We start from the raw sequence: 21012 nt of genomic DNA on the forward strand, positions 1-21012 counted from the left end.
GTTATATTAGGAAAAAGAAAAAAAAAAACCAACCCACATCAGATATGCTACTTCATTTGTAATGACTTCAGATGTGGAACTGCTAATAATGATGAATTTCATGGGCTGAAATTTGGCCTGTGACTTTGCACAGGTAGCTGCTTTGGAATGACAGTCAGATAAATATTAGCCAAAAGCCTGTGTTGTACTCACTGTCACATCGCTGGTGCAAAGCAAGACTAAAACCACCAGACCCGGTCCTGGGGTATCGCTGGCACCCAGCTGGGCACTGTGGCCCCTCTGTCACTGGCAGGCAGCAAGTTAGAGCTGAGGGGTTCTCCAATTCCTGACTGCGCCCTACCTGCCACCGTAGCCTCTGCGGCTACCTGGCACCGGTATACTATGAAGAGCTTTTCCAGCTGACCATGGGGCCCGTTTTGGTTACTGCTGGCCAAAACCCGAGACCACCAAGTGGAGCGCTGGGTGTTGTGTGGGTCTCAGCCAAGCCCTGCTGCATCCCAGTCCTCTGTAGAGCTGGTGCCACACTGTTGCGGGGAGGGAGCAAGTACAAGGGCAGCACCGGGAATGGCAGTGCTTGCGAAGAGCAATGCAAACAGGGCTGACACCACCCCTGCCTATGCCACGCACAGGGAGTAGTCCCGCTTCCTTCTGCTGATAGGCAGACATAGTATTTTAATTAAGCTATTATTTCAATAACTATTACGACATGTGGACACGGCTTGGGAAACATTAAAACGAAGGTAAACAAAGAGTGTAGCACTCCATCTGCTTTTAACACCACAGTTCAGCAACACGACTGTTTGGGCAGCATACATAGCTGAGTACTGTTAGTATTTACGGTAGAACACATCATGCCAAGTTTAGCCTGCAAGCTGATCACAGGCATGAGGTTTCATTATTTTAAGTGATTTATTCTTTTCTGATGTGAAGAACACTACTTCTCTGCACTGAATGCTGCCTGTGAAGTCTGCTTTTCCATTTAAGGGATGCTAAGCAGAAGCTAGCCAATGAAATGAAGGTAAATTTAATTACAAAAAATATAATGTTCTTCAAAAACAACAGCTCACTCTCTCTCCAGCAAGGAAAAATACAAATAAAACCCCTTTGGCAATGCTTAGGAAATATCAGGGGCTGAGGTGAAAGGGACACAGCTTGACGAGTATGCTGAAAGCTGAATGTGGATTACCTGTAAGTGCAAAAATGAATAAATGTGTTTTATTCGATTATATTAATGAAATGGTTAATTCGGTTGCTATAGCAACAAGGAACAGCCATGCTAAAAAGCTAAAGGGCTATACATAATGCCAAATACAAGGTCTCTCTAATTCTAAAGCTGATTTTCTTAGCCACAATAGAAGAAATGATGTGTGTTTTCAATATCATAAGCTTTTGCATCAAATCCTGAAGCTAATCCCATAAATAGGCTAGTAGCATAAAATAGCATATATATTTGCACCTCATAAAACTTATCAAAGGGGTTTACCTATGCACAATAATAAGAAAAGAGCCATGGAGTGCAGCGTGGGGCTCTTTTTAAAAAGACTGCGCTGCATGTGATGGTGAACCAGCAAATGTGTTACAATGGGAAGTTCCTACAGTTACGAAGCAGGTGACTGCACAGGAAATCACTGCAGTGCGAGCCCAGACACCAAAACATAATTGTGCTTACCATCCTGCTAGCTATTTCACCTTATGGAAAATCGACTTTATATTCTTTTCACTTGCATTTTGAGTGATTTTGTTTAAAAATAATAATTCTTAAAGACTTCAGTAAGGAATCCTGCAAGTGCTTGCTTTTGTTTTAACACTAAAGTCGCAGAAAGGGAGACCCATGGTCTTGCCAGCAGCACAGACTATTATTATTAAAGTCTATGCCAAAGCAAAGGAAAGAGGAGCGCCCATTCTGCCCTTCCGAGGGGCCTGAGGCAGCCCCTGCACAATCGGCGCTCCCTGGGAAAGGAGCTGCCAGGGAGGGTCACTGGCGCTGCCCAGCCCCAATGCTTTCATCAGGCTGGAGCCCTATGCCACAGCACAGAATCGCTGCCATTCACTTTGGCTCCCTTTTGTTACAGTGAGATTTGTCAAACTCCACATCACTCACTCTGCCTAAAAGAAATAAAAGAGACTATAGCACACCCACAGGAGAAACAGAAGGCACTGACTTCCCTCACTGAACTCAGACTTACAAAATTCGGCATCATGCACCTGCACAAGAAAAGTGGGTGACTTCTATCTGCAGGCCATCTGATTTGCACGATAATGGGAGTTCAATTCCCGAGAAACATTATTTCTCGACAACTGAATATGAAGATTTCAGTGATGAGGCCTAAACCTGTCTCCAATAAGAAGTAAAAGCTGTGACAATAAGTAGTCTCCAGACTAGACAGGTGAGAAAAATGTCCTTTAGGATGATGATTAGCTCTAGTTGGTGGTGTGTGACACTCATCAACGATTACCAGTGTGAGTTGCCCACTGGAGGCATTTAATACTGACTGCCTTTTTCTTGGCTGAAATGCAACAAAAGAGCTCTCACCATGGAAGGCAGTAATACTGAGGAGCAACTTTAACTGTATCATGATGCTGAAGAAGTAAAATGTTTGGTCTTAAAAAGGACAAGACAGATCAATGGTTGCCACTGTTTTAGTCAACTTTTATGAAAAATCATTTATTAAGATTCTCCTGAATGTTACATAGTACCTCAAAAATGGGTGAGCAACAGCTTGAAACTACTTGCTGCCCTTGTCTTAAGGACCCTGGTTACCAAACATGTGGAAAGGTCCATGCGATGCAGACAGATGAGTACTGTCTAACCTCCTCCTCTGAAGGCTAGAAGGCAATGCCATAGCCGGGCCCTGCAGTGGAAGCCCCGCCATGTAAGGTGCAGCTCTCTGCGGAGCACGGGAAACCTTCCCTGTACTCATTGCAATACTGAGTGTATGCAAGAGGGCTGGTATTTCTGCAGCAGCACAATAAACCCACTAAATTCAGAGGTATGTTGGCAAAGCATAGATAAACTGAACAGCTACAGTTTTCAGCTGCTGAGCCACAGCAGGAAGGACCTTCTTCTGTTCCAGTGCTCAGTCCAAGTTAATTAACATATATTGCCCATCCCTGGTGTCTGAAAACATCCAGGTAGGTATATCAAGGTAAAGCTTAACAACTTGCAGGTCTGTTACAGAAGATGAACACTTGCATTTCCTTGTGGTAACTTTAGTTTGCCTAGAGGCACACTAGAAGAGGAGTGTGTGTGTGTGTGTGTGTGCGCGCGCGTGCACACATGTGTTTACTGCTAAAATTTGAAATTGTTTAGGGCTTTATTTGTGCAGATGTGATACATGTCAACTTGCCGAGCTAACCTCTGGCTTCACTGCTTGGTAGCAATGAGAAGCTCTGCTCCCACGGCACAAAAAACCCATGATGGGCAGATTCAGACCTCCAAAAAAAAGAAGGAGGGATAAAAGCGGGGTCTCTGCTCCTGGGCAAGGCCAGCATGGACGTTTGCACAAGACCCAGCAGACCAACCTGAAGAGGAGTTATTGAAAACTGATCTCCTGGAGAAATAACTGGAGAGCTTACAGTTTGTCAGAAAAGACAGGAAATGGCAACAGTGAAGACAAAGCAACCCAGATGGCCCATAAGCATACTAATTATATGAAAGACCCAGAAGCAACTCTGAAGTTACCAATCCAGCTGCTGAGAGAGTCTGCCAGGTTGCCAGATGTTGCCAATGAAAACCTATCTTCCACAGTTCATCAAAGAAGTGGAGCAGCCTGGTGAAGTGAAACCGTTGCCAATAAAATAAATATTTTATCTGAAAAAATATTTTCTACTAGGAAACATGTTGAAAAATATAAAATTTTAACAACATGCCCAACCCCATCTTACAGTAGATAAATAATGAAACATACATACAGAATACGTTGGCAGGATCTTCTTATTGATAGGAAATATCTATGCTTTACACTGTATTTCTAAGGCTGCAGTCTTGGACTGTGTTAAACAAAGTGGTTTTATGAGGCATGGGGTTGATGGTGCGCAGTTGGGTTTTGGGTAGTTTGCCTTGAATCTAGCAATCACTTGTGCCACCTTGAGATAAAAGGCTTAAAGACAACAAAGCTGGAGGAGCCAAAGGTGACAGTAATACATGCTGGAAGGCAGGCAGACTGCAGAAATGACAGCGAGCCACCCTGCAGCTGCTGAGTCACCTCTCCCAGAGGCCACATGGTGGAAAGCCGTGTCCTCCAAGACACAACAAAGAGGGGCAGCAAGTCTAGACAGGTAACTTGCATTTTGCTCCTGACAAATTTTATGAACTGAGCAAATGCGTATCTGTAAAGAAGGCTTTCTCTAGCAATTGGTAAAGCATCAGAGCAAGGAGCAGTATACATGTATATTGGCTTCAACACCGGCGATACAGGCTACCCATCAGATTCATGCACAAAGGCTAGTATTAATTTTGCCAAGAGATCAGATTAATATTTCATTTAAAAATCAGGAAATGATGCGTTTTAAAAATCTTGTGTAATTTTTCAAATGTGGCTATTAACGTTGCCAATCCAGTGCCTTGGAAATATGATGTCTGTTCATCCTAGAGGCCAAAAACCAAACTGCCTGTATAGTCTGTTAGCAAGGCAAAACATCTCTTTTTCCAATGAACATGTATGGGTGCATTGGGATTCACACAAGCAGATTTGGCAGCTTTTTCAAGTATTTCTTGGACTGCAGAGCATACACTGACATGGGGAGCTTTTTCTGTTCAGGAATATGATGTGAATAAGAATGTGCTACTGGAGGATGAGCTATGGCAGTTCCATCATAATTTAATTTGTCAAATACAGTTTACAATATTTTATAATAGTGATCAATAGGACAACATGTCTAAAAACTGTGAGGGCTAGGGTTGCAGGATCTTGCTCAGCATGTCTTTAATAATACATAATTCCTTAAATGTGTGACTAAATCACTGAAATGTATGAGCTTAATTTGGAACCTTTTCCACTTTGAAAATTCATGTCCCTTTTTTAATAACTGGCTATAGCATTTGCAGAATAGACCAGATTTTTCTGATTTGTTTCCTTGGCTCTTGAATGCACTGAATGGGATCGATTCCCCAAGATGGATGTGAAAAACCTATAAAATCCAGGAATATGTCCTTTGTGGCTCTCTCCCTTGCCTGTTTACACCTTGCCTTACCCCAATGACTTAAAAGACAATCCTGCAGGAGACCTAAATGTGGCCATTTCTCTGAGTTCCTGCAACACACAGATTTATTGCTGGCTGTCAGAGCTAGAAAGTATTCACATTCATTTGGGAACGCATTTCCTGAAACTGTTAACAGACTTGACAGAACAAGAGTGGGGGAGAGGGCGGGTAGTGAGAAAGAAACCTGCATAATATAACCCGTTATTCCTTCTTCGGTAAACAAATTATAGTCTTGATTATAATCTTGATTCACAAAGAATGCCTTTACTCCTCCAAAGATTACTTTATACCTACTTGGGAATACTGGACGTCCTGCAACTACTGATTATCCTAGGGAAAGCTCTAATTTTGCTGCTACGTTTTTGATGTACGTGTGCTTAGCTACTTAAATTAGATCTCCTGGCATTGTCCTGTATTTAAAAGAAGCCACACTACCAGATGTGATGCCTTCAGGATAGTAAGGTAATCAGGTCTGACGATGCAGCAACAAAAGACCTGGAGAAGCTGGCCAGTTCAGTGGCAGGTGACACACCGCCTCTCACCCTCAGGGTCCATGGTAGGTAGGATACAAAATAAGAAGTACATGGTAACAGCCTGGCAGAAGGTAGCTACTTTTCCTTGCATTTGCTAACTGAGAACATAAAATGTTACCTTCAGATGATCTGATTTTGATGTTTTTTTCTGCCCCACTTAAGGGCATGCTGCCTGTCAGCCAGGTCCTCCGAAGAGGTACAAGCGGTACGTGGTACAAACTTTGCCCCTAACATTCACAGACCAGCTCGTTCTTCTCGTGAGTCCTCTATAGCTCACATAAGAGAAGAAACTACCAGAAGACCAAGAGCTTTAAAGAAGTTCCAGGCAAATATTTTCTAAGCAGTACAACTACCTGTTCCTGTTTTCATCTGAGTGTGAAAAATCCACAATGATGAAGAGAAAAATTAAAGTACAAAGAGAAGGCTATTAGTGGAGACACTGGGCTTGAGCCTGCCAAGGGATCTCATCAAGCAAGCCCAAAGTGTCAGCAAAACAGTGTTGGTGGAGCAAGGATACTAAATGAAATGACACTTCAAAATGTTAGAGGGACACAGTGTACATATGTGTGCACGCAAGTGTGTGCGTGTGGGGAAGGGATGCAAAAGGAAGACAAGTCAAAGGCAGACAAAGAGGTGCCAGAGAGGGGCAAAGAGCATGCTACATTCTGCACTGTAGGCAATTAATGGAATAATGTACACATGAATTAACTCATTAATGATTCCTGGAGTGAATCTTAGAGATCATGAAAAACCACCTGACAAGGCTCTGCAAGAAAAATCTGTTTGGTAAATGGAAAAAAAAACCCAGAAACAAACCTAAGTCAGTTTCAACATTTATTTATAATTTGGTGCACGATTCATAAATCAAGAAACAAAAGTCAGGGTATATTTTTAATCAAAGTTTTGCTGATCACAATATAGGGTATAAGAAATTGAATTGATAGATCATTTATTATTATGATGAAACTAAAGGCTTTATATTCTTAAGTGGAGCAAAGCAGACAGCAATACGTTCATATTAGAAAGTTCTTCCTGTGAATGAAAAATGGATTAAAACTGAGATATTGTTTAGCAAGAAAGACAAATCTGTGTTTCTTTTTGGTTGTGAAACTATTATAACCATACATAACCAATAAGTATGAAGAATTGGCACTGGGGGAAATCATCTTGCCAGTTTGCCCTATGTGTCTGTATCTGGCAAACGCAGTCTGCAGGGTGTGTATTCCATTTGCACATAATCAGATCTCTGACCTGTAACGTGTACATTCTGGAGCTTTAATTGGCACAATTAAAAAGTTATTTAGAGGATGAGCTTGGAGCAAAAAATGTTGTCACATCTCAGAATCCTGAAATGCAACCTGGACTTCATAATAAGCTGGTTTAACTGTTTTTAGAGAGATGTTATGAGTGTTCACTGGGGGGGAAAAGTAACGATCAAGCTACCCATGCAACACACAAATCTGAAGAGTCCAGCATGTGTCAGTGCACAGCAAATTTATTCTATAAAGTGACTAGTGTGAGAAAGAATTAGAAAGGATTATAAAAAGACACTACCATATGCTGTAGTATTTGAAAGTGATTAATCCAGTTCTTAAATTCTATTTTAAACTCCCTTTCATTTCTTCCCATAGAAAAATAGAAACCATATTGCTTTGTTTGAACGCTATGTAGTTAATTACATCTTCTAAGAAACTCTTTTAAAACTAAATGTAATGTTTAATTACAAAATGCCTCCTTGAAAACAGTTAGCTTGCACATTGATTTGTAGTTCATCAAAAAATGCTTTCTTAATTATATTTACAGCCAGAAAATACACAGAGATTAAAGACTCTATAGAGAAGTTTTGAAATTACAGCATGAATTGTGAAGAGAAAGTTACACTTCAAATAGTGGACAACTGACAGCCATGACTGACTAATTGCTGCCTTTCTGTAATTTCAAAACTTAATTGTTGTAAAAAGAATAATTGGAAAACACAGTGTTCATTGTAACGGCTATCAATATTACATTTTTTTATAAGAGTAGATTTTCAAGGACTAATTAGAAAGCAAATCAATTGCATCAAACAAGTGTAAAGTTCACATTAGCTGTTGGACCGATCACCTCAACACGCGGGGTTCACGGCTAAGGGCAGCCCGCGCTTTGGTTCGTAAGGTGTTGTCCTGGAAACCATGCGGATGCAGTCGATAACAGGGCAGACGCTGAGACACAGGGTGCAGCCTGTACAGCTGTCAGTAACTGTGGGCAGGTGGGTTTCGGGATCAAACTGGATAGCCTGTGAACAGGAATAAACATTACTGATGTCACTCACAGAAAAGGTCAAAATTGCTCCCATTTTAGTGTCTGCATTTCCTGTGCTACAGCACTTGGAGACATCTTGGTGTCATTCTGCACTGCAGCTATAGCAACTGTTCAACTGGCAGGGAACAAAACAACCCCCACTCCTGACACTTTAAAATTAGAAATATGGGCCAAATTATACCTCACTGAAAGCTCATGGGTCACAAGGGCTGGTTACAAAAGGAGGAGTTTGGCCCATGATGTTTAAACTCCCAGAGGGATATTTCTAGTTCATGTGAAGGAAATATTTTGTAAGACAGCAATTTGCCAGGGTTATTGGTTCAGGGCAGACACCAGACCATGTCTGTACAGCTTCAGCACAACGCTGGCCACAGTGTGTTCTTTTGACTTTTATTTTCAGCACAGCATAAACAATCTAATTTAATGAATAGTAGAGAAAAACAGCATGCTGTGCCTTGTATGATTATTTTCCTTTGCAAATCTTTGAAAGGGATATCTGAGTTTTGGGCAGGCAGAGCTTGCTTTAGCTCTCACGTTTCCATGCAGTGAATCCTCATTACCAATTAGAGTGATAAGTGTATTTTAATGTGAAATAACAATTGAAGTCTCAATGAAATAAGCTCCTGGTATAATAGAAATGGCAATTAAAAGCAAAACCAAAAGCATCACACAACTGCAAAAGCTTCAATATCTAAGAAGCAAGCCTAGAAAAGTGAAAAATAAAAAAACCCCACTGAATATCTACTTTTAAGAGTCTTAGGAAGGAAAAATCAGGCCTGAAAGCTGAACTCTCACTTCTCTGCAAACAAGTGGTGGTGCCTTTGCAAATCTCCCTAACCACTGTTAGCAACTGGGGGAGCCTAGGGAGGAGATGGTTGGTACTAGGTCGGTGGTGCTGCAGGTTGGCTCCAAAGGCAGATTTGCCGCATTTGGGGTTTCACTACTAGGAAAGCACAGAAGTTACTGTAGCAACCCGCAAGGACATGAATGAAGTAGGTACTAACTGCCCTGAATCTAAAAGTTTTAGTTTAGCTTGAGCACAAAGAGAGCTTTGGTTTGTAAGTACTTAAGAAGGACTCCTTCCTCTCTCCCTAACAACAATGCACATCTTGAAAGGGAGTTCAAAGAGGGAGAGGAAGTCAGGACTACAGTGCTAGCTTTAAATTTAAAGGAAGGCTTTTCTATTGGAGTCCTACAAGGTGATAGATCTGTAGAGCAGTATGGATATTTTTGAAACAAAGAGAAGCACAAAGCAGATGCTATTTTGAAGGGGGGAGGTGTGATTTCTTTGCAATTAAGAATTGCTTTGCAATTCTTTGCAATTAATTTCTTTCCAATTTCCTTAATTAAGGAAAAGAACACTTTTTTTTGTGCTTAGAAAACCTCCTGGGGTTTTAAACTTTGGTTCTTTTGGTGCTGGTTTTTTTTTTCCAGCTATAGAAAAGAACGTTTTACTAAATACAAACGCAGTCTTTTGCTCTCCAAGGGCTACATCCTCACCTTCACTGGGAAATATGAGGGAAGGAGAAGAGGTGAAGATTGTAGTGTCACGAAGAAATTTAGACAGTTAAAAGGCTACTGCAGTAATCTAATCTGGTATAAATGCAGTATTAATTTTCTTGTATCAGTGGAAAAAACATGTCTACCTTTGCTCTGACACACTTGTTTTAATTGCAGGGGTTGATTTTACATGGGAAGACTTCTTTCTTTGACTGTATGTGGTTAAATTCATCAGACCTACTATTGATTAGACTGAATTAAGGATAACAAAAGGTCATGGTTTTCAGAGGAAACTTGGTGCTCAGTTAAATATTTGTTTCTGACAAACTATTCTCGGACTGGGATGAATGGAAAAATTAATGTAGATATTATTGCTTGCTGCATATTGGATTCTATGGAGGTTATGCTAGACCATATTTTCGTTTTCTAAAAGAACATGAGTCCTCCTTTTTAGTGCAGACCAGTCCATCAGCTCCAGTGGACATGGCAAGGAATGGCAAGTAGAAATGCTGATACATTTCATACAACTGATGTTACCATACTGAGCAGAAATCAAGGAAATATTTTGCTGCAAACAGGAGCCCCTGCTCAAAATTTTACTATTTTCTGGTCACAATGATTTCTGCAAACTTCAACCTGCTGCTCTAAAGCCTGGCAGCTATCCTGGAGAAAGGATTTGTACCTCAATCAAGATCAAAACAGAAACCCACCTGCCTGAAACCTGAATTAGTTCAAGTTCAGTTACACTGATGGAACAAGGACTAGGTTTCTTAAAAAGCATTTGGCAATAAGAACAGCTTTTGTCTCCCCACATCCCCTTAGTGAGAAGGGATGCATTCTTCCCAGCTTTTGTCTCCCCACATCCCCTTAGTGAGAAGGGATGCATTCTTCCCTTTCTCCCTCATGTACTTGAAAACCACGAAAGAACTGCATTTACTGCTATCCGACTTATGTCTCCTTCATTTTCTTCCTCTTAAAAAGAATCCCCCTTCCCACCTGCAGTTAGGGAGAGACTGGGAGAGTGACCTAGAGCAAGCCAGTGAGATGCTGTACACTCAGCAGGGCAGGCAGGGCTTGTGCGGCACAGCCTGGGAGCATGCTGGGGTTCGAATCCAATATTTTAGACATCTGTTTTTCCCACCTGCTCATTAACAGAAGGTGGATTCTTTCTTCCCAGCAGCAGAAAGATAACTCATTGTGCCTTTCTGCTAATTACAGCTGTGCTCTTACCTGGTAGCCAGAATCATTACAGGTCATGTAACATTTGCCACAGTTGATACACATTTCCTCGTCAATCAGAGCCACAACTTGCTCTGTGTTGCAGAGCTCACCATATGTTCCAATATACTGCAGTGCTTTTCCAATTACATCCTAGGGAAAAAAAAAGTTATCGACTCATTTAGAAGATACCTAAGCAGTTTTCTGTAGCTGCACAGGAGCACTCTCTAGTACTTTAATATGGAAGATTTGGCCATGCATTGTGATGACGTTTAGGATTTTTCCTATAAATTTCCAAGTTGCTGACCTTCATACCTCCTGTAAAATATGAAGAATGCTCCATACAGGCACATTTTGAATGTAGGCAGCACTAGAAGTATATATTTGTATATGAACACATTCTACAAATAGGTTACACATTTAGTACTTGATTTGAGTGTGCTATTGTTTTGCCATTATTGTGTGAAACTTCAAGGAACAAAATGGAGCACAAAACAGGAGTGACATGCTACAAACAGTCAGATCATCCTTGGTCATTTCTCATTAGCACAGATTTAAGAACTCACAGCAAGAAAAGAAAGGGGCACAATCAACTAAACTGACAGAAAGAACAATAACTGCTTTTCTCTCTTTAGTAAAATGTGCAAATGACATTATCATCAGTTTATTGCAAATATTGTACAGAAGCAAGCTGTGGGTCTAATCCTGCAAATCTTGATTCAGTTCTGTTAACTCCACAGGAAGGAATTTGTGGCATCAAGCTAACACATCTGTGCTGCAAAAGTAAAGGTATATGGCAGGACAATGTATAGGTACGTACCACTAGAGGAAAACATTCCCTCTAAAAGAAGTTGTTGGGGACCTACCTGATGCAAACCGTTTCCACTTTACATCAAGGGAAACTGCACAGTTCAGTGGCAGTTCAGCTTCACTGAGTCAATGGGAGAGATGGGACAAGTCCCACGTCCTTTGAACTACAGCTATCCCTCAGTTAAAGTAGTTTAACTTGTGGAAGTATAGCATAGATTATGAACATGACTGCATTTTAAAAGATTCATCCTGTGGCACTGTATTGGTTGCCTGGATATTTTGTAAGTTTACTAAGCATTCTTCTACAACAGTTCCCATGTTGCAAAATAAGCTCGATTTTATGTGCAAGATTCTATATTGTTAAGATAAAGTTAGGCTTAGTAAATGAAGGTTATGTGATGCAACAATACATTTTACTTTTGCTTTAAAAAGGTGTATAACTGTTAAGTATTAGAGAAAACTCATTGAGTAATAGGAGAGCAGAACTGGCTTCAAAGCCATTCTACTGTAATAAACCAAGAAGTCTTTATGATTTTGATTACGGAATTTGATCCAAGTCAATTGAAAAATGCTCAGGATCAAGCCAAATACAAGACACAGAAAAGTCTGCCCAGAATGATAAGCTTCAAAGTGTTTACCTTTGGTCTTGCATCGCCAAGAAACATGATAAGGATTTCTTTTTGTATCCTGTTTCTCAATATTTTTTGAAGAAGCAATACTTACCTTATTCCTATCGGTCAAAAAAATTATTCAGAAATTATTAGCAACCATTTTAAGTGTGTAGTAGTACGCTATATTTAACCTGTATAATTTATAATCACATACAATGCTCTATATATTGTTTTCAATTCTCATTGCAGAAGAACTCGATTACAGTAACTTAAATTTTCATTGCATATCTTATTTTGGGCAGCCTTACTTTCAAACAAACTAAGCATCCCTAATTATTCCTATGCCACATCAGAGCAATAGGGTAATATGGCTTTATCAATGTTAGCTTTAAAGGAAAGCTCTGCTACATGAATTAAATGCAAAAATGGGTCCAACCTTGTCTTCCTGAGCCTGCTGAGAACTTGCAACAGCTCTGCTTCCTGAATGAATGAGTCCCATTCATCTCAGTGAAGTTTGAACTTTGAGACCTACCTGGGCTTCAGCACTGAAATTACAATAGTATCTTTATGCAATAAGAGAAATTTATTTGTTCACTGGATGCAGTGGTAGGAACTATGAAGTTGCTCTTAATGACTGCTGAGGTAGGAAATTCAACCATATCCTAAGCCCAGGAAGAAGGACAGGGAAACTGTACTGTTTTCTTGTTCCAAAAACACTCAAATGTTTTCTCTCTGCCAAACACCTAAGCTGCTGACATGTGAAATACCTTGGTTGCATTCATTCAAAGCTAAAAGCCTTCCAGTTCTTCTCAGCTACATGCAGAGAACATTAATGCTCTTCCAGCATAAAACAGCTAGGCATATTGCTAAAGGCAGCATGATGAGTGTGGACAGATGACTGTAAGTGAGCAAGTTATCACAGCTTAATGAGTTAGCACTCATCAATAGAGCTGTGCAAGCTGATTATGTGCATGGTCCAAATTCACTGCAAATTTGAAGTAAAATCTGTTTGCTTAAACCACTGTAAAAGGTTGATTAACTACTATGAAAGTGGTTTAGCTAATACTTTTTACTTTGGTATTGCAAAGGACTAGACTTGAACACACAGCCCTTTAATGTGCCTCCACTGATGAGTTACAGTAACTAACTCAATCAAATATAATCTCTTAGGAACTGCTCACACCCCTGTATTTTCATTTCCATGTCTTACTCAGAAAAGTTCATGGATTTACTGGGAATTGCTCAGCAGTTTTTAGGTTGCTACAGTTCTCAGGTTTCTGCAGTCTTTATCAGTTGAAAAATTGTAGTTTTAGAATTCAGCTCCAGCTTGTTTCAAGTCTCATATAGGCTTGTCTGTATCAAACCTGTTACAGGTTTCAAAATACATGTGTCTGTGTGTGATCTACTGCCCCCAGCAATACTAAGTATCCTATAAGCCGCTCTTGTGTAGTACCCCAAACATTCCACTATATGCCACAAATGCACTTGTCATCTGCAAGTACTGGTCTGTGTCCTGAAGAATTTGAAGAAATTATGTAAAACCTGTACAATATACAATGAAGTAGCTTTCCACTGCCTGCTCATGTTGTAAAAGTATCAACATGGGGAGATTCCTGATAGCGAAGGGCTTTTTCACCTAACAAAAGCAGACTTTACAGAGCACAGGTAATTAACAATTTTCTCAGGGAGGTTCTGGATTCACATTTGTATTCTTTAAATATCGTTTGGATGTTAACAAAACCCACAAAGCTCAAGCAGGTTGCAGAGATGGGATACTCAAATAATCATGGGATGGAGGGCCTTGCTTATGAGAGAGGACAAAAAGAGCCTAACAAGATGTTTAGCCTAGGAAGATGAAGGCAGAGCAGGAATATGACGTCTCTTTATGTATACATCAGGGAGGGAAAGAGCTATTTAAGTTAAATGACAATGTTGGCACAAGAATACATGATTATAAGCCAGCCATGAATAAATTTAAAGCTGGAAATTAGAAAAGGCTTTTTAAATGAAAAAGGAGTGAGGTGGTTAATGGCCTTCCAGAGAAGCAGCTGGGGGACAGGAGGAAGACAGTGCAAGGTTTAGGATAGCATGAGATAGCTCGGGAAATGGTTGCTTAGAAGAACATGATCAAAATAGATTTTTCCAGCTACAAACTTACAAAGGGAATAACAAAAACAATGCATATGATACGGTGATTTCTGAATTTGTAACCAAGTCTCACTTCTCACAGCTCACAAAATATACTTTTGGGGACTTAGAGTCCCAAACAGGGAGGATGATGGCATTTTAGAGGCCTGAAAGTGATTTCAAAAGACTGTGTCAATGATTTACTGTTCATTTACACTCCTGGGTGTTGTGTATTTTAATCACTTCTTTCTCTCAAGCAAAAACTGTATTTTTATTCATTTGCAAAGTTTAAAGACTTTATTGACTAAAAAAGCAATGGTACTTAAAAGATGTTTTGCAGGTGCAGTCCTTTACAGCATCTCAAGCTATCTCAGAGCTTCTTGTTTCCATCAAATCATAAATGTTTGGAACAAAATAAACAGTGCAGCAAGAAATAATCAGCTTTCACTGTTTAAAGTGCAGTTTCACTCCAAAAAGCAACCGTCTAAAATGGCACTATGGGATTCCACACTTGGTATATCTCAATGGCGTCCGGATCAAATTTGCACTGTTTACAGTATAATGGTATATTTGCCAACTGCCAGATCTGCAAACAGAAGCCAGGTTCTGGAAGTCAAGCTGTGTTCTTTCTGGCTGATGCATTACCAGCAGCAATAAGAAAAAAAACCCAACAAAAACCAAACCTGGAAGATAAATTTTGTCCTAAGTTACACCTTTGCAATCTCAGGGACCTAGAGTGCTTCTTTTTATTACTGCTGTGCTGTCCCACTCTTCTCAACAAAAGTGTACTGAACAAACTGGGAGAGGAATGTAGTCCTGCAACTGGAACTGGCAGGGAATTCAGTTGCTATGGAGAGAATCAGAGCAGAATCCATTAGTTTTATGTTACTAATGAGTACAGAAAAAAAATTCATTTTGTCACTAAGCTAGGCAGATGTGATTTTGAGTATACACAAGGAGCAGATCTGTTCAGTAGGATATTATTTTAGCAATGCTATTTTTATTACTATAGCTGCATTTTTAATGTTAATATATCAAACATTGTATGGTGATTAGTTTTTAATTAGCCATCATATTAGTAAACCTGCATTTGTAAATACAATTCATGCTTCAGGTATGGCTCCTTGTAGACCTGCTGTGTCCATCTTCATACAGACCACACTTTAAAAAGCCATACTGTGCTCTAGAGATGGTGATCATCACAGGCCTCTCATTAGATCATTAGAAAGCCATACACAGTGCAGGTACTGCATCTCACATAGCAAGTTCAAAGGGAACACACATGCATGTCCTCTTATTGCACTTTTTGAGTCACCATAAGACACTTTGCATGTCACACCGTGTTCAGGAGAAAGGTTCAATGACAAGGAACTTTGTGCACTTGAAGCTGACAGCAACAGCAGGTAAGAAAAGCAAGGTAATCTTTAGATTACCAGAAGTAGAGGTCTACCTGTTGACAGTTGGACTCGATGATCTTAAAGGTCTTTTCCATCCTAAACGATTCTATGATTCTATGAATAGCAGCCTGACCTAAGGACAGGCCTCAACCTCAGTTTTCAGGTCTCCGAGGGACCATGACACAAATGCTGAAGTTGATTCACCACCAAGTAATATAAAAAACTCCTAACAAGCATCTGACATTTATATAGCAAAGTTGTGTGCTTGATCCCAAGTACTCTATCTGTTCATTATTATTTATGGGGTGTTTGGGCAGTTCTCAGGATTCAATAGGTTGTGAAAGAACAAGGGGCTGTGCAGAAGTGCCCTCACTAGGATACAGGGAGAGCACAGGAAGGGGATGAAATGTTGCAAAGAAAGTAAATTACTCTCTGTACCAGTGTTTATCTCCATTAGGGAGATACCTGCCTTCCACCTGTTCTTTTTTGGTAATAAAGGTGAGGTACTGTCAGAGAGAGAGAGATGAAGAAATGTTGGGAAAAAAATTATGGATTAAAGAAGAAAAAGTCATCAGAATCTGAGGGTACATCACCAAGGTCAACTTACAGTAAAGTGGCTAACAAAAATATGTAATCTCATTAAAACTAACTTTACTTTGGAAGATTACAGATGCTTTGCCAATAGTTAAAAAGGTTGTTAAATGTGCTCTGGGATTTAGGGACCTCTAACCCTTGTTTCAGTAAAGCAAGTAAAACAGTTGCAGTATTAGCTAAAGAGCGACTTACAAAATAACTCAAATGAATCTTTACTACATAATTCAATATGGCTTCTCTAATGAAAATTATGCCTCGTGAATCTATCAGCATTCTTTATGAAGGCTGTGAGGCAATAAATACAAAAAAAACCAACTGGTAAATTTTATGTTTCTATAGGCCTCTGACACAGGCCTGACACAACAGAGTTCTGAAATTAAGTAGCTGTGAAGTGGGATTGCAAGTTGGCTGAACAAAGGAAAAATAAAGAGCTGGAATACAATGATCAATGTTCAGAAAAGGCAAAGTATTAACAGAGCAAAGGGTCTCAATTTTCTGGTTTAGATATGATGCTGTCTAATATGCTTGAGTGTGTTTCAGAAAAAGATTTGAACCAGAATATAGAGTTGATACAGATTTTACTTTAAACTAAATTAAAGAAAACCCAAGGAACTTCATAGGTATTTTATAAAACTAGATGAACAGGTACTATTACAGTGAAAAAATGCAGTTTGATGAACAGCATATCAAAATAAGTAACTTTTGCTGCTCTTGCCAACAGATACATTCTAGACAAGAGAAAGCTGCAAGAGAAAACGCAGTAGGAAACACCATGGACAGCTCTCGAAAACTTCTGCTTGATGTGCTGTCCTGACAAGAGACAAGCAAACTAGCAAGATGTTAAGATACTGTAGTGCTGTTATATTAATCAGCCATGATCTGGAATACAGAGTCATTCCAGTTTTACATACAGTAGCACAGTGCCCTTCCTCTTACAGGCTGCTAGTGCAATGGCAGCCTTGCAGAAGGATCTAGACAGATTGGAGCATTGGGCAATGATTACTGGCATGAAATGTAACAAGTCCAAATGCCAGATTCTGCATCTAGGATGGAGTAACGCTGGGCACAAGTATAAACTGGGAGAGGAGTGGCTGCAGACCAGTGCTGCAGAAAAGGATCTGGGGGTGCTGGTCGACAGCAGACTCAATAGGAGTCAGCAGTGTGCCCTGGCAGCCAAGAGGGCAAACCGCATCCTGGGGCACATCAAACACAGCATAACCAGCTGGTCAAAAGAGGTGATTATCCCACTGTATTCAGCACTGGTGTGGCCTCACCTTCAATACTGTGTGCAGTTCTGGGCCCCACAATTTAAGAAGGATGTTAAAGTACTCGAATACATCCAGAGGAGGACAACAAAGCTGGTGAAAAGGCTGGAAGGAATGTCCTATGAGGAGCAGCTAATGACTCTGGGTCTCTCTGGTTTGGAGAAAAGGAGGCTGAGGGGTGGCCTCATTGCTCTCTACAACTTCCTGAGGAGGGGAGATGGAGAGGGAGGTGCTCATCTCTTCTCCCTGTTATCCAGTGATAGGATGCATGGGAATGGTTCAAAGCTGCACCAGGGTAGGTTTAGACTGGACATTAGGAAACATTTCTTTACCAAAAGGGTGGTCAAACACTGGAACAGCTTCCTAGAGAGGTGGTCGGTGCCCCAAGCCTGTCAGTGCCTTAAAAAGAGGCATTTGGACAATGCCCTTAATAATAGGCTTTAACTTTTGGTCAGCCCTGGAGTGGTCAGGCAGTTGGACTAGATCATCGTTGTAGGTCCCTTCCAAATGCAACTGTTCTATTCTATTATATTCTATTGCAGAACCACTTGAGGCAGTCCTTCTACAGTCAGAGCGGGGAGGGAAAGAGGGGGTTTGGACTCTAGGATTTCTCCCCATATCAGAAGACTAGCTTAAATTTGCTTAAACTGTCACATGTAATGAGAATATTTTCTGAGGTACTGTGATAGAGAAGGGGTCATTATGGGCTACTGCAGGGGAGATTATTGCTGTGATTCATGTTGGAGCAAATACTTGGGAGAAGCAGACTTAGAGTCCTATAAATTATGTGAAACACATGCACAGTTCCACCTGAAATATGCAACAGCTCCATGTTTACGGTGAAGATTACAATATGGTCTTTTCCAGGCAGGCAAACACAAGCTAAAACTACTCATGGTGAACGACCCAGATACATGCTAGGAAGGATCCAAATGGTACACTGTTATGGCATAATAGTGCTGTGCCTAGATCAATATTCCTCACCTCTCAAGGGGATTTTATAGATTAAGCACAGCACTGGACTAAATGTGGCTAGATACCTCCCAAGGTGCTGGCTTCCAGCTGGGTGCTTACGGCATCAGCATAAAAAGACTTGCATATATATAAAGATATCTGTACACACAAAGGTGAAAAATAGTTCGAACATGAGGAATTTAAGCTTGAGGATCTCTATGGATATTTTTCCTACAGGTGGAACAACATGTCATGCCCTAGCTAAGCTGACAAACAGAGCTATGCCAGAATGTTTAAACTACCAAACAGGACAATCTCTACAGCAAGACTTGTGGAGTAAAAAACTGAAGAAATAAATAAGCAGATAAATGGTGACCCAATATTATGGTATAGACCCTGAAGGACAAAGAACTAAATTATTAGGAAAAAAACACAGGGAAGTATAAGGAAAGAAAGTAATAAGGAGGTAACCTGAGGTAGGCAAATACATGTGTGGGAGCTGTACAAAAATGCAACTGAAAAGAAAAGATCCAGGGCACATATCCACATATGGCAGAAATTCTGATATTACAGACAAGTGAGAAAAGAAGAAACAACTCTGCTGAATATCAAAGTATGCAGTTCCAATTAATATTGAAAAAAAGAGAAAATAAAGAGAAAAGCCATGGGAAAAGCCATCCAAAAATTAAATTAGATTTTGGATAATCACAGAGGGTTTTTAAATCTATAAAAAAAGTCATTTTGGCAGCATGTGGAATTTAAACAAATGTTGGAATTTACATATCACCAACCCAACAGCCAATTAGACAGATGAAGGAGTTCTGGGCAGGCATGAGGAAATTTGCAGCAACCCTCCAAAAATACAACCAGCCAAAGCAGGGGTCATAGGTCTTTCAAGCACAGCTACCTCTCAGGTCTGATCAGTTTTCAAGCATACCTCTTCACTGCTCCAGAGAACTAGAGTTAGGCTGGGACTAGCTATAAGAGCTGACCATTCCCACCCCTGATACCCTAGTCTGAACTAACAGAACATATTCTCTCCTCTGTCTAGAGGGTCATCCAAGACAGAACTGCTAGGAGATGGTCTGGGATTTTAATTCCAAATGTGAATAATTCTTGGACAGTTACAAATAAATCACTCAAGTCTGAGCTCCTCTGCCTCTCTTCTCTTGAGAATTTCTGATCAGGGAAGGGTATCAGGTAAGTCGCCTTTTTTCATTAAGCTTCACTCAGCTTCCTTAATGTGTATTCTGAATCTTCCTGGCAGATTTTTCTCCACAATATAACAATAGATGGATCTATTAATAATAAACTTTATTAAAATCTTCCTTTGTAGTGGCAAGTTCCCTACTTCAAGAAAAACACAGGTATTTTCCTATGTCTTAGTGGGCATTTCTCATTGCTGTTTTTTCTCATTATGGTTAAAATATTCCCTTCTAAAGAGATGGTCAGACTGAAAGACTGTCTGGAATCAGCTTTGGTGTTTCCTACTTTCTTCTAATTGCTTCAGTCTTTTTCAGTTTCGTTTAAATGAAGGTGTGAGAAAGATGCTAACCCGATTTCTCTGGCTGAGAAGCTCTGCACAGACACCACATAGAAGTATTCAAAGTCTTTATAAACAGAAGTTTTTGTTTTGGGGAACTAATTTTCCTCTTCCCTGCAGTAGGGCCTCTTTTGTTCTTTTTAATCTATCTCCTACTACTTGGTTCTTTTTTGCTTTTGTACTTGGAGTTAGGCTTGATAAATTATTGACCTCATCTTTTTATTTATGTTTTTTCAAGTTTTTATGTCTGTTTTTTTCTCTTGCTAAACTATTTCCTTCATTCAGTTTATTTGCTTTTGGATAGCATCAGTTTTTTGGTTTTCTGCTGTTTTCAGAAGCAAGCTATCTCATTGAAAATGCAGTTATTGGCTGTTGCTTCTTCTTTCTCTTTTTCCCTACATCAATACTCTCCCTGCAAAGAGAACAGAACCATAAAACCTCTGAGGTCAAGTAGGCTTTGAAAATGCTCATCATAGTGGGAAAAAGAGAGAGTAGATTGCTGTTCTTTGAAACTTTTTGTGTACATGAAGAAGGGAATCTCAGCACAAGAGGAGGGGAGTGATTTTCAATAGTGTGACATAAACCAAAATAAGCAGTCCAAAAAACTGAGAGGGGTCTACAGAAGTGGCAAACTAACTTAGACAGAAAGATAACTCAAAATTTCTCCTTGGCTGGTTTTGCAGTTCTGCCAGTTAGCTTGGAATACTGCATATGTTGGTAAACTGGGAATTATGTGTTACTTTGAGCCAGTGCTTGTATTGTATTTTATGTTTGGCCTTATTTTTGCAAGAATTCTTACAGGTCTGACCATACAGTGAAAGTTACCTATCTGTAGATATCTGATATTCTCACATATATGAGGAAGACAGTCAACAAACCTAACAGATAAAATTTTCACACTGCTTTATAAAAGGCCCTACATGAGAATCCTGATTTAAAAAAAAAAAAAAATTGCCT

The 21012-nt window shown here is 40.0% G+C and overlaps 1 protein-coding gene across 1 annotated transcript in view; it reads right to left on the reverse strand.

The window, feature by feature from the left end:
• Positions 1–6556: 6556 nt before the first annotated feature.
• The window catches only part of DPYD (dihydropyrimidine dehydrogenase), a 365931-nt gene continuing 351475 nt past the window's right edge, over positions 6557–21012 (reverse strand). The window contains exons 22-23 of the mRNA XM_069789317.1: positions 10767–10907; positions 6557–8010 (exon numbers count right to left, since the gene is read on the reverse strand). Of these exons, the coding sequence (XP_069645418.1) occupies positions 7840–8010; positions 10767–10907 (312 nt within the window). The 3' untranslated portion in view covers positions 6557–7839. The remainder of the gene's footprint in view (positions 8011–10766; positions 10908–21012) is intronic.

The sequence above is a fragment of the Haliaeetus albicilla genome, chromosome 8, assembly GCF_947461875.1.
Source record: "Haliaeetus albicilla chromosome 8, bHalAlb1.1, whole genome shotgun sequence".
Lineage (NCBI taxonomy): Eukaryota > Metazoa > Chordata > Aves > Accipitriformes > Accipitridae > Haliaeetus > Haliaeetus albicilla.